This window comes from Macaca fascicularis, chromosome 8, assembly GCF_037993035.2.
Source record: "Macaca fascicularis isolate 582-1 chromosome 8, T2T-MFA8v1.1".
Taxonomy (NCBI): Eukaryota; Metazoa; Chordata; class Mammalia; order Primates; family Cercopithecidae; genus Macaca; species Macaca fascicularis.
Window position 1 is genome coordinate 152,555,680 of NC_088382.1, and position 12,013 is coordinate 152,567,692.

The following is a 12,013-nucleotide window of genomic DNA, read 5'->3' on the forward strand; positions in this document are numbered from 1 at the left end:
TCTGTCTTCTGGACAGTCCAAATAATCTAGTTGAGTGGGAGTATGGTGGGAATCATCATCCCTCCACTCTTCAAGTCCTTGATATGACACCAACATTTGTAATTTTTTCTGCAAATGCAATATTGCTTTTTATTTACTGATCTCCTGGGCAGAAGCAATTCTAGTAGATTCCATTTGGCTCCTCCTACAGTAATAACCCTTGCTTCACAGGTCAAGAGAGCCTTGTGGGATTTTGTTCAGGACCTGAGTATGTCTATTCCAATAATGCATTCTGAACTGAGGGAAATAAGCACTGGATGGGTTTCGGGACCCACTGGATCCACAGTGAGATGGACCTGAGCTAAAATTCCATTAATCATCTGAGTTCTATAATCCCTTTTATTTGGGCTCTCCTGACATTAGTGTTAATTCAGAGCCTGTATTTAGAAATTCCTGAGAAGTCTGACGATTGCCTTTTCCCCAGTGCAAAGTCACTCTGGTAAAAGGCTGTGAGTCTCTTTGGGGCAGGATGTGAGCAAGATTAACAGTATAAATTGTTGGCAGTGTCGTGGGGTCTTTCCTCAAGAGGAACTGGCCTACCCTTTCATTCAAGCAGTTCTGGGTATGTAAACTGGCTCAGTGTGGGAATTGATTCAGGGACCATGATTCTGGCTCAATTTCTGTCCACTTGACTCAGAACTCCTGTGCTTATACAGATCAAATAAGGATTTAGTGGACTCCATATCTATTTATTTGGCATCTAGGAACACCGTGATCAACTAGACAATGCCATTTGCCTCTGCCAGGCAGACTCTTCTGAGTGCAGCTTTGACCATGCTGTTCATTACTGCAGCCATACCAGCTTATCTGGTTATTAAGGGTTGCCACATGGCCCTGCTGCACCCCTCCCACTGCAATTATTTCCACTGCCTTTACGGATCCGAGTTAAGCGACAGCAGTTCCCACTATAATGCCTGACCTACAGAGAAGAGTGCCCACAGAGCTCTTTAAGGATTAAAAAAAAAAAAAAAAAAAAAAAAAAAAACTCCCTTCCCAAATTTATTTCTGACAGTCATGGTGAAAGATGTGTCCTTGGGCCTCCAGAGATGGGTGACCTCCGTGGATTGGCGCAGATCTTGTATGATCAATCTGCTTTATCATTTCGATCTCCTTCAGGCTTTGGATATGTTCCTCTACGGTGAACTAAGATTGTCCTGGCATTCATTTCGTGTGGGCCATCTTTTGTTCATATTTCAGCCAACTAACCAAACTATTAGAGCCCGTTTCTAACTCTCAAGCTATCCAGAAGCTCTGCTTGGAGGGCCCATATCAATTTATTCAGCCTGAATCTAACTTTTCTTTTGTTCAACCATGATCCCACCCACTTAATATTCATTTCCATTTGTGTTCCCCTGATGCATCTGCATGTTTGGAAATGGCACATGGTTGTTTTAGAGTGTAGCACAGCTCCTCCTGGGTCACACTTTTACCTCATCTTTTGGGGCCTGCTGGTACTTAAGTGAAGCTTTAGGTCTAGAAGGAAAGAGAGATAGTGGAGTAGGTTCTGAGACAAATCAACAGTGTCTTACAAGGCAGCTCCCTCAGGGACGCCATTACAAGTTCTTCAGGCAAAGCAGAGTTTCTGCAATCCTCAGGGACACGTTCCCCTGTGCTGCCTCAAGCTTGTGCTCTTCTCCACACAACACTCACACACTTTTACTTAGGAGAGTGAGAAGACTGGAGCTGGGGAATTCTTTTCCAGCCAGAGGTGGACGTCTCCAAGGATAACTCTTAAGGAAGAAGAGAGCCCAACAGTCCCTCTCTATCAGTAAAAGGGCTGAGATATGTGAGCAGGGCTCTTTTCCAAAAAAGACTGTGCTGTTTTCCAAAAAAGACCCTGCCTGCTATGTTGGATATCTGGGTTCCGGCTCCTCCAAACCCTATTGCCAATCCTTTTTTTTTTTAGAAGTTCCACTGCTGGATACATGTACAGGAAAATTTTCAGAATATGTGCAAGAAAAACTGCAAAATGCTATTGAAAGTGAAAGCACCCATACCAAAGAGTCCCCAGAGAGCTTCTTTATTTCTTTCCATCATGTGAGGACACAGTAAGAATGTCCTATCTGTGAATCACGAAATAGACCCTCCCCAGAGACCAAATCTGCCAGCACCTTGATCTTGGACGTCTCAGGCTCCAGATCTGTAAGCAACAAATCTCTGTTGTTTCCGAGCCACCCAGTCTGTGGTACTTTGTTGTAGCAACTTGAATAAACTAAGACAGAAGATTGGTACTGAAAAATGGGGGTGCTGCTGGGTAATTGGGTAGAGGCTAGAAGGGTTTTGAAGTGCATGCTGGAGAAAGCCTATGTCACCATGAGCAGGCCCTGAAGGATGCTTCTGGTAAGGGCTCAGAACAAGAGGAGGAGGGCTGTAGAGAAAGCCTCCATCTTAGAGAATATCTAAGTGGTCAGGGACAGAATGTTACTAGAAATATAGAATGTAAAAGCCATTCTTATGGAATCTCAAACAGAAATAAGGAACATGTTATTAGAAACTGGAGGAAAGGTAGTCCTTGTTATGAAGTGGCAAAGAACTTGGCTGAATTGACTTTACGTCCTAGTGTTTTATGTAGAGTAGAACTGGTGAGTAATTAAATAAGATATTTGGCTGAAGAAATTTCTAAGCCAAGTGTTTAAGGTGCAACTTGATGCTCTTGAATGTTTATAGTAAAATAGAAGAAGCAAAAAATAAATTGAAGATGGATTTTTTATAATCAAAAGGGAAGCAGAACTTAAAGATTTGGGAAATTGCCAGTCTGTCCATATTGCAAAATATGAGAAAGCATGCTCTGGAGAGAGCACCAAGGGTGTGGCCAAGGGACCATTTGATAAGATTATTATAGATCAGCCAAGTGTTGTTCACCAAGACAATGGAAGAATGACCGGGGAGGCATTTTAGAAATAACTGGGGCTGCCACTCTCACTACACACCCAAAGCGCAAGAGTCTGGGGGGACAGAATATTTTTAAAGGATGGACTGCATTTTTCTGTAAAACCTTGGCACTCACTCCCTTGTACTACCTCAAGGCTCTGCTCCCCAGATGCTGGAGTTCTGCTCATTGACCACCCCAGGTGGGCTCCAGTGAGCTTATGTGTGTCATGTGCCACAGTGGCTGCCCCTCCAGAGGGCACAGGTAGTAAACCTTGGTGGTGTCAGCATAGGGTCATTTCTGCTGGAGTGAAGGTTGCATGAGCTGTGGGTGTGGAAGCCTTCACCTGGATATCAAGGGATGGAGTGGCCCAGAACTTCAGGCACAAGACTGAGGCAGAGGGCTGCTGTGAAAGCCATGCCTAATGGAGCCAGCGGAGCAGGACAACCCAGGATCCCAGGCAGGTGGAGCTACCCGTGCCTGATTCCAGTCTGGGAGACCTGCAGGAATGCAACTCCAATTCATGAGAGCTGCAAGCCAGGCTGCACCCAGCAAAGCTGTGGGGGCAGAGCATCCTGAAGCCCCAGGAGAAACAATCCCTGCACCACCATGTTCAGAAGATGGAAAATCCAGTCAAAGGAGATTATTCTTGAGGCTTAAGGTTTAATGCTGTTGGTCACATTCAATTTTGGAGTTGCTTGAAACTTGTTACTCCTTTCTTCTTTCCTGTTTCTCCTTTCTGGAATGGGAATGTTTATCCTATGCCTCTCCAACCACTGTATTTTGGAAGCACGTAACATGTTTGATTTCATAGGTTCACAGCAAGAACAGTTGGACTCAGGATAAGTTGTACCTTGAGTCTTATCCATATTTGACTCAGATAACATTTAAATTACACTTTGGACTACAACTTTAAAGTTGATGCTAAAATGAGTTAAGATTATTTGGGGTTATGGGGGAGAAACGCATGTATTTTGTATATGAGAAGGATGTAGATTTTAGAGAACCAGAAGCAGAATAGTTTAATCTGAATTTTTGGGTCTGCCTCCAGAATCTATAGGCTGAAATCTAGTCACCAAGGTGATGGTAATGGCAGGGCAGGGCCATTGAGAAGGGAAGGGAATGCAGGCAGTGGCCTCTTGAATGGAATTGGCATCCTTATAAAAGAGGTCTCCTGGAACTGTCTTGCCCTTTTCCACCATGTGAGGAAAGAGCAAGAAGGTTTCACCTGTGAAACAAGAGGTGGGTCCTCACCAGACACAGAACCTGCTGATACCTTGATCTTAGCTTTCTAAGCCTTCAGAACCAAGAGAAATAGAATTCTAATATTTGTCAGCAACCCAGTCTATGGCATTTTCTTAGAGCAGCCTGAATAGATTAACACCAAGAACTCTACCTAGGTGTGCTCCCAACTTGGGGCACTTCCTCTCCCTGTACTGGCTGAGTCCTGCAGGGCGTCCTGGAACTACTGACCACCACTGGAATGATGCCATAGGGGTTTCCCCTTTCATGGGGGAACAAACGCTCTGATCCTCATCAGCCACCAGGAGCTGGCTGCGGTTATCTTTACCCTGACGAAAATCCTTGGAGATAAAGACAGTCTGGCTGGGCGTGCACTCAACCTGGGTGCTTTCTCTCCCTGCACGGGAGAACTGTGGAGTGGCCAGTTCAAGAGGGGTCAACTCTCTCTGCTGGGTTAGGAGCACAGGAGGCCCAAGGCAGGTTCATGTTGGGAACTGCAGCATCCCTGTGCCCACCCCAGGTCGTGGCACATGGCATGGCTCCATATCAACCAGAAAAATGAGTGAATAAAAGGCATCTGAGTCCTTGTTGGCCCAATCCTGTCTCTCCTGTTTCCAGAAACATTTCTGGAACCACACCCAAGATTCCCACCCCACATGACCCTTCCATCTCCTCACAGCATCCTCAGGACCTTCCCCAGGGGACAGCACGGGAAGCAGAGGACCCAACACTCGCTGCTGGAACGAGGTCTGGTCCATGAAAGACGAGGCCTGGGGCATGAGGTTGACGCAATCAGCTGGGGAACACACGTCCCTCGAGACTCAGTTGTATTACTTGAAAGTGGGGATGTGTCAGGACAAGTGACCACAGGGGTCTTTTTACTCTACCCTGCAGGACCCTGTTCCAGGGTGACAACTTTCAGAGAGCTCAGGGCATGCTCGAGCTGCCTGGGAGGCAGGCTGCAGGAGGGAGCTTGACTGCACTCTGAGGTGCTGGGATCCCGCTTAATGACTCTGACACAGTCTGCACAGAGGCCGTGGCCAGGGGAGAGGAACAGGGACATGTGAGAGTAGGCAGGAGGGCAAGGGACAGAATCACGGTGCCCTTGCATGGCCACACGAGGAACCTGGAGCCAGCGTTGGGAGGGGTAGAGTCAAGCTGTCCAGAGGGCACTGCTTGCTGGAGAAGGGGCCAGGTGGGGCTGGGGACAAGGTCAGGCCCTGTCAGAAAGATCCTCCCCAGCTGGGCCCTGGCATTGCTGCTTAACCTGGCAAACTCTGGTCCTGGAGGCCCTCAGGAGTTCCATTTGTGCTGGGGCTGGTTAGACAGAGGGGTGGCTCAGGACGCTGTGTGTGTGGGAGAGAAGAGGGGTGGCCTGGGGTCAGGCAGAGAGGGAGGCTGGTGGCCAGGCTGGGACCCTGGATGCAGAGATGTGATTAGTTGATGGCCCTGAAGGTGAGGAGGGGGAACGTGCTGGGCCTCAATATGAAGCTGTAGACCATCTTTATATCCTCTTGGGTTAGTGTCTCCACCTGGAGGTGTTTCAGCACCTAGGACAGAAGCCAGGTTGCCATCTGGCATAGTTCACAGCCCATAGACGTGGTGCAGCCTCCTCAGACCCGCAAAGTTGCAGGGATTATGTTGAAGGGGGAACAGCAGCCTGGGCCCCAACCTCTTTCATTCCTGACCAGCCCCATCTTACAGCCCAGACCCAGAATGTATCCAGCCCAAGTATTGCCCAAGCCCCACTATCCTGTACAGGCTCCACCCAACTTCCCCAGTTCCCACCTGACTCTGTTTAACAGCAGCCTCACCCAGATGGTACCCTCCTCACCATACCAACTTCTGCCCAGGACCTACACAGCCTCAACCTCGCCCAGGTTCTCCCAGTAACCCCCCTACCCGGTCCAGGAAACATGCAGGCCACGCCCACTCCTCCGAGGCCACTCCCACATTGCTCAAACCCCGCCCATGCTGCCTGGACCCCGCCCAGGCCCCTCCCCAGTCCCGGCCTGCTCACATGGTGCAGCAGCAGCAGCATCTCCGCTTCTGCTAGGCGCCGCCCCAGGCACTGGCGCATGCCAAAGCCAAAGGGAACATGGTAGAAGTTCCTGCCGGAGCCCCTGATGTCTAGCCAGCGCTGGGGGTTATAGCGCTCAGGCCTCGGGAACAAGGCGGGGTTGCGACCCAGCGAGTAGAGGAACACGCGCACCAGTGTCTGCGGACGGTGCAGAGCGGGGATCAGGGAATGATTGGGGAGGGAGGTTCTCAGCTGGAGGGGTGTGGGGCTCACTCACCCCGGCTGGGATGTGGTAGTTCTGAAGCACCAAGTCTGAGCTCACCACTCGCTCCAAAAACAGACCCACAGGGTAGAGCCTGGAGGTGGGGGCATCCACAGAAAGGGTCCTCAGCTGGACGGGGCTTCCCGTGCCCTCTGCAGCCTTCCTACCCAAGACCCACCACTAGAGGTCCCCGGCCCACGGAAAGCCCAGGTCGTGAGGAAGGTGTTTCCTGGCACCTGCTGAGCCCGGCCAAACCTCCCCTAACTTGAGCAGCCCCAAGCCCAGAAGGACATGCCCCACGTTAATCCCAGGGCATTGAAGAGAGATTGCAGAGGAAGAAGAGCTCCCTGTCCTTGAGGGAGAGGAAGAGCAGGTGCAGGGGGAATGGGCTGCTGGGTGACGCTGCTTATCAGCCCAGCTTCTGTCTGCCACCACCCAGTGGGGGCTGCTCTCCAGCAGGGGCCAGGGCCACAGGGAAGGCTCAGCTAGCACCCACCTCAAGGTCTCCTTGAGGGCCGCCCGCAGCAAGGGCAGCTCGGTGGTTGCCTTCTGAGGATGTTCACTGATGCTGGCGGCGGCGGCCAGGCTCTCCTGGCGCAGGGCCTGCTGCACGTTGGGGTTCCGAGCCAGCTCAAAGAGTGTCATCAGCAAGGGAAACACAGTCTGCGGGAGCCATGGCTGCAGGGTCAGACCTTGCACAGGAGGACTCAGCCCCCGGGACACCCCTCCCAGGACAACCTCCCTGTGAGGGGTGGAGACACGCATGCCCTGAGCACGACAGAGCCCTGGGGCCCAAGACTTCAAATCCCAGTTCCCATCCAAACCCCTTTCCCTGAGTCCTCCAGAGAAAGGAACCCCCATTCGAACCAAGGCAACCTGCAAATGTGTTTATCACATCACAATATCAAGGAAGAAATGTGGGGCCCGTAGCCTGGGGATGGGGCACGTGGGTGCCATGTGGCATTGGCAGGCAGTGTCTGGGAACCAGACTTGGCATCACCCTCTTTGGGTGGAGCTGGTTGCCGGCCTGACCGTGTCCACGCTCCCTGCAGTGAGTTCCATAGAGTTGGCCTTGATGGCATCTGGCGACAGTTCCGCATTCAACAGGAGTTCCGCCACGATGCTGGTGTACTGCTGAGGGCGGCTCAAGGCCAGTTCCTGATAGATTTTCTGGATACAGTTGTCACCTGTCCGGGGAGCGGGACACAGCCCTCAGACCTTGGTACTGGGAAGCGTCCTTCAGTGTCTTCCTCCTGCCCAGCCTGCCCCAACACACGAGTCTCCTTGCTCTCACACCAAATTTCCCGAATCGGCCCAGCCCAGCCCCAGACTCACACCGATCTCCCTGGCAGGACTGTGAGGAAGCCCTGGCCCCTCCCTGTGACCTCCATTCCCCGCTGGGTGGTAGAGAGGAACAAAGTGGGCCCCCATGGCGTCCCTTCCCCATAGCACTGCCTGGGTCCCTGGCCTCACCGTACTGGAAGATGCAGTCCCAGGCCTCAAAGTGCTCCTTCCACACCTTGGGGCTGGTCCAGCGAGACAGGCTCCTGGGCATGAACATGAGCTGGACGGTGGATTTGAACATGACCTCCAGGGCATGGAGGAAGCTCAGGCTGGCAGAGCTGGGGCTGTGGCCAACCAGGCCCAGCCGCTCTCCAAAAAGAGCTAAGTTGCTGGCTGCGGGGAGGATGAACTGCTGAGCACAAGGAAGCCCCGGGCCTCCTGGCTGCCTCCCCTCACTCCCTTCAGTCCCCTGCCCCCGTCCCCTGGCCACTCCAGGGTCTCTGAGGCTGGACCTTCCCACCTGGCCCACACCTTCTATGGTGTAGTGGAAGATGCTGGGCTGGACATCCAGGGTCAGGCTCCCCCGAGCGTTCTGCAGCACCTTATTCCTCAGGGCCTGGGAGAAGTCCCTGGCCACCGCATCCACCATCGGGAGGAACCTCTGCACAGCCCTGGGCGACAGCACATCTGGGTTCAGCCGCAATCGATTGAAGCGCCATTCAGGCCCATTCCTACAGAGGCCAGGGCAGAGCTTGTGAGGCCGCCCCAGCAAGACACAGGCCCTGACCCATATCCCATCCTCCTTGTCCCCAAGGGAAATCGGCCTGCAGGGAGCTGACTGGGGGCCCTGGTGGAAGCTGCCTGTTTGTGTTCGAGCTGCAGCCTTTTCTTAGAGCAGCCTCCAGGTGCTGGGCAAAGGCCACTCAGGTCTAAGCAGTGGTGAGACGGTAGCTTTTGCCTGCAGGTGCTGATGGGGTAACTGAGGTCATTCCTGGGACCTGGCACCCCGAGTTGGGCACCACCTCACCCATGCAGGCCCTCCCTGTGGTGGGGGGGAGGGATTTTCTGCAAGAAAGGAACTGACCCCTGTTGTCAAGCTTGCCCTCCTCACCCACACCGTGTCCTGAGGGAAGAGACTCTGGCTGCCCTCTCCTCCCTGCCCTTCCCTGTCCTGGGCACAGTGCCTCTGGGGCAACAGCTCCTGTGAAGTGTCTGCATCTTCTGCAGGGCAGGAACCAAGCTCTGTGCCTCATGCCATCCTCACCCACAGCCCAGAATGCGTTGGGTCTCCATGGATGCCCCCAGGGAATGGTGGGGTAGAATTTCCCCTGTCAGCCAACTTTCTACAAAACTCCTTTATGTCCAGCTGGCTGCTGTCCCGAGTTGACAGTGATGACAGGCAGAAGACGCACAAGCACACGTGTGCCCGTGCAAGACCTCAACACACATGTGTGAAGAGACACATGTACACGTGTGCACAGACACTACACCCATGCCGGCACCTGCACATGCACACACAGAGACACCCGTGCACACACACCACACATCGTACATGCACACACAGACACTTGTGTACACGCACATGCACACACAGCACATGTGCATATGCAGGTACAGAGGAACACACAGCATGTGCACAGATGCAAGACACTCACACACACAGGAGCACTCTCCTTCCTTCTGTTATGCGTACCCAGCCTCCTGGACCTGCCTTCCTGGGTCCTGACTCCCACCCAGATGTTGTCTATAGGCCAGCCTCAGTGAAGGTTCCTACCCACGGGTGCCCTTTTACCTAAATCCCGCTATTCCCAAGAGCGTTATCCTCCTGCCGTGGAGTGGGGGCTGTTGCCACTGTGACATCCTCGTCCAGTCCTTCCCCCATCCTAATGGCAACATCCCTGCAGGTGACCCACTCCAAGCACCAGCCTCTCCCTGTCCACCTGACCAGGCACCACCCTCTCCACGGGCCAGGAGAGGATGGCCCTCTCCACGGGCCAGTGTCATCAACCGCCCCACCTCGTGCCTTGCTTCTGAGAACAATGGAGCCACCAGCCACCTGCGTCCCCACCTGCCTCCTGCCTGGGACTGTCCCCATCAAGAAAGTTTGCTGGGACAGCAGGGACCACGAGCGCCCTGAGGCAGGCTGCAGCCCCAGTGAACAGCAGGCTCAGCACTCACAGCCTGTAAACTGGGCCAGTGGGAGTCCCCTTCTCAGGGCCTCAGTTTTCTGACCCATGGGAAGGAGAGTCCTCAGCCCGCAAGAGAAAGAAGCCGCCGGGGTCGGTGCAGAGCGGGTTCTCACTACACAGAAGGGCTCATTGCTCTGCGTTCTCTCCTCTGCAGAGGTGCCCGTGCCCATTTCTCCACCACTGTCCTGCTTCCCGCAGCTGCAGGGCAGACTTGACCCCACAGGATGGCCATCCTCCGGGCTGGGTGCTCACCCTCACAGCCCACCACAGAGGCCCAGGGCGGATGTGTTTTCAGGTCCTGCCTCTCTTGCCTCCTCTCTGTGCCCAGGCTGCCCACCCTGCTCCCAGCTCTCAGCTCCCGACTCGCCCCTCACAGCAAGAACACGCCACATTTGTGCCCACGATGTTGTCTGTAGGCCACCCAGGGCTCCAGGCTCATCCGGCGTGGGTTCAGGCTGTCCACCTGCTGCAGCTTCTCCACGTCCTCCGGCAGCATCACACACACCATGCCTGCTCCTCCCAAGTCATACCTGTGAGGCCAAGCACAAGGCACTGCTGGACGGGGTCATTTCCCACCGGCCGCACTCTGCATTCCCAATCCAAAGTGTCTCCTGTCCACCCTCCTGGCTCCTGGATTAGCGGCTTCACAGCTGAAGCCCTCCTGCTGGGTCCTCGGACCCTCTCAACTTTAGTGCCTCTGAGTCCTGCCCTCTCTGCAGCAAGCTGGGGTTTGCTCTGCACCATCCCCTGCACTGGCAGAGCCACAGACCAGCACATGCTGCACTCCCTCCCCATCCTCCAAAGGATGCAGAGTGCCGGGGCCTGCTGGGAACAGCAGTGCTGTGTGCCCGGCAGGGTCCTGGGCAGCAGGGGCAGGGCTCTGGGTGTTCCCAGCGAGGGCCAGGGAGGGCTTTACCTGAAAATGGGCCCCAGTTCCTGGAAGGTCTGGTGCACCTCCAGGTGCAGGTGCTCATAACCCTGCTCCCTCCAGATCTGCAGCAGCCTCAGCCACCTGTTGCCTGGACGCCGGGGCATGGCTTCAAAGGGCAGCACTGTCCTGGGGACCCGGGTGGCTCTGGTGCCCAGTGCCCGTGCCCTTTGTAGGGACAGCCAGGGCGCTGCCATGCACACCTCTACCTTTGCCCTCAGTGCCATTCCAATGCTCCCTCCACCCTGTTCAGCCCCAGTCCTTTATCTTGCTGGTGCCCTGCATCGGAGAGGGATCACGTCATGGGAGAACTGGCCCTGGACCTGCCTGAGAAACCGAGGGCAGAGGTCAGGGCTGGAGGCGGGGACTGATTGAGGGTGCGTGAGGGTAGATGGAGCGGGGGGCGGAGCAGGGGGGAGAGGGGAAGAAGGACTCTCCCTCCTCCTCCAGGGCTGAGAGGAGCAAGATGGATGGGGCCTTTATCTTATCCAAGAGCCTTGGATTATTCATCTCCTTGCAAGGTTCATAGCAAAAAACAAGGGAATGAGTTGGCATTAATTGTATTAAACCACATGTATTTTTTTACTTTTTAAAATTTTTATTTCATTAACTTTTAGTTGACAATTAAAGTTACATGCATCTATCCTGTACAACATGATGTTTTGAAATATGTATATTGAAGGGGTGGCCTGCCCCTCCACACCTGTGGGCGTTTCTTGTTAGGTGGAACGAGAGACTTGAGAAAAGAAATGAGACACATTTCTCTGATGGCCAGTGATGACGAGCATTTTTTCATGTGTCTGTTGGCCGTATGCATGTCTTCTTTTGAGAAATGTCTGTTCATATCCTTTGCCCACTTTTTGATGGGGTTGTTTGTTTTTCTTGTAAATTGTTTGAGTTCTTTGTAGGTTCTGGATATTAGCCCTTTGTCAGATGAGTAGATTGCAAAAATTTTCTCCCATTCTGTAGGTTGCCTGTTGACTCTGATGGTAGTTTCTTTTGCTGTGCAGAAGTCCTTTAGTTTAATTAGATCCCATTTGTCAATTTTGGCTTTTGTTGCCGTTGCTTTTGGTGTTTTAGACATGAAGTCCTTGCCCATGCCTATGTCCTGAATGGTACTACCTAGGTTTTCTCACACCAGTTAGAATGGCAATCATTAAAAAGTTAGGAAACAACAGGT

General features: G+C 53.2%; 1 protein-coding gene across 1 annotated transcript; it reads right to left on the reverse strand.

The window, feature by feature from the left end:
* Window positions 1-3,551: 3,551 nt before the first annotated feature.
* On the reverse strand, window positions 3,552-11,072 carry CYP11B1 (cytochrome P450 family 11 subfamily B member 1). The gene is made up of 9 exons (XM_005564197.5): window positions 10,822-11,072; window positions 10,280-10,435; window positions 8,248-8,447; window positions 7,906-8,109; window positions 7,465-7,619; window positions 6,929-7,095; window positions 6,448-6,526; window positions 6,171-6,368; window positions 3,552-5,700 (listed from the first exon to the last, which is right to left on the reverse strand). The coding sequence occupies exons 1-9, from the start codon at window positions 11,058-11,060 to the stop codon at window positions 5,587-5,589; spliced, it is 1,512 nt and encodes a 503-aa protein (XP_005564254.2). The 5' UTR covers window positions 11,061-11,072; the 3' UTR covers window positions 3,552-5,586.
* Window positions 11,073-12,013: the final 941 nt, after the last annotated feature.

Excerpts from the sequence above, each read along its gene's own strand:
- CYP11B1 (XM_005564197.5), bottom strand. The coding sequence starts at position 11,060 with ATGGCACTGAGGGCAAAGGTAGAGGTGTGCATGGCAGCGCCCTGGCTG. Across the intron at positions 7,620-7,905 it reads GGACTGCATCTTCCAGTACG|GTGACAACTGTATCCAGAAA; the intron begins GTGAGGCCAGGG and ends CTCCCCGGACAG. Across the intron at positions 7,096-7,464 it reads CTGCAGGGAGCGTGGACACG|ACTGTGTTTCCCTTGCTGAT; the intron begins GTCAGGCCGGCA and ends TGGCTCCCGCAG.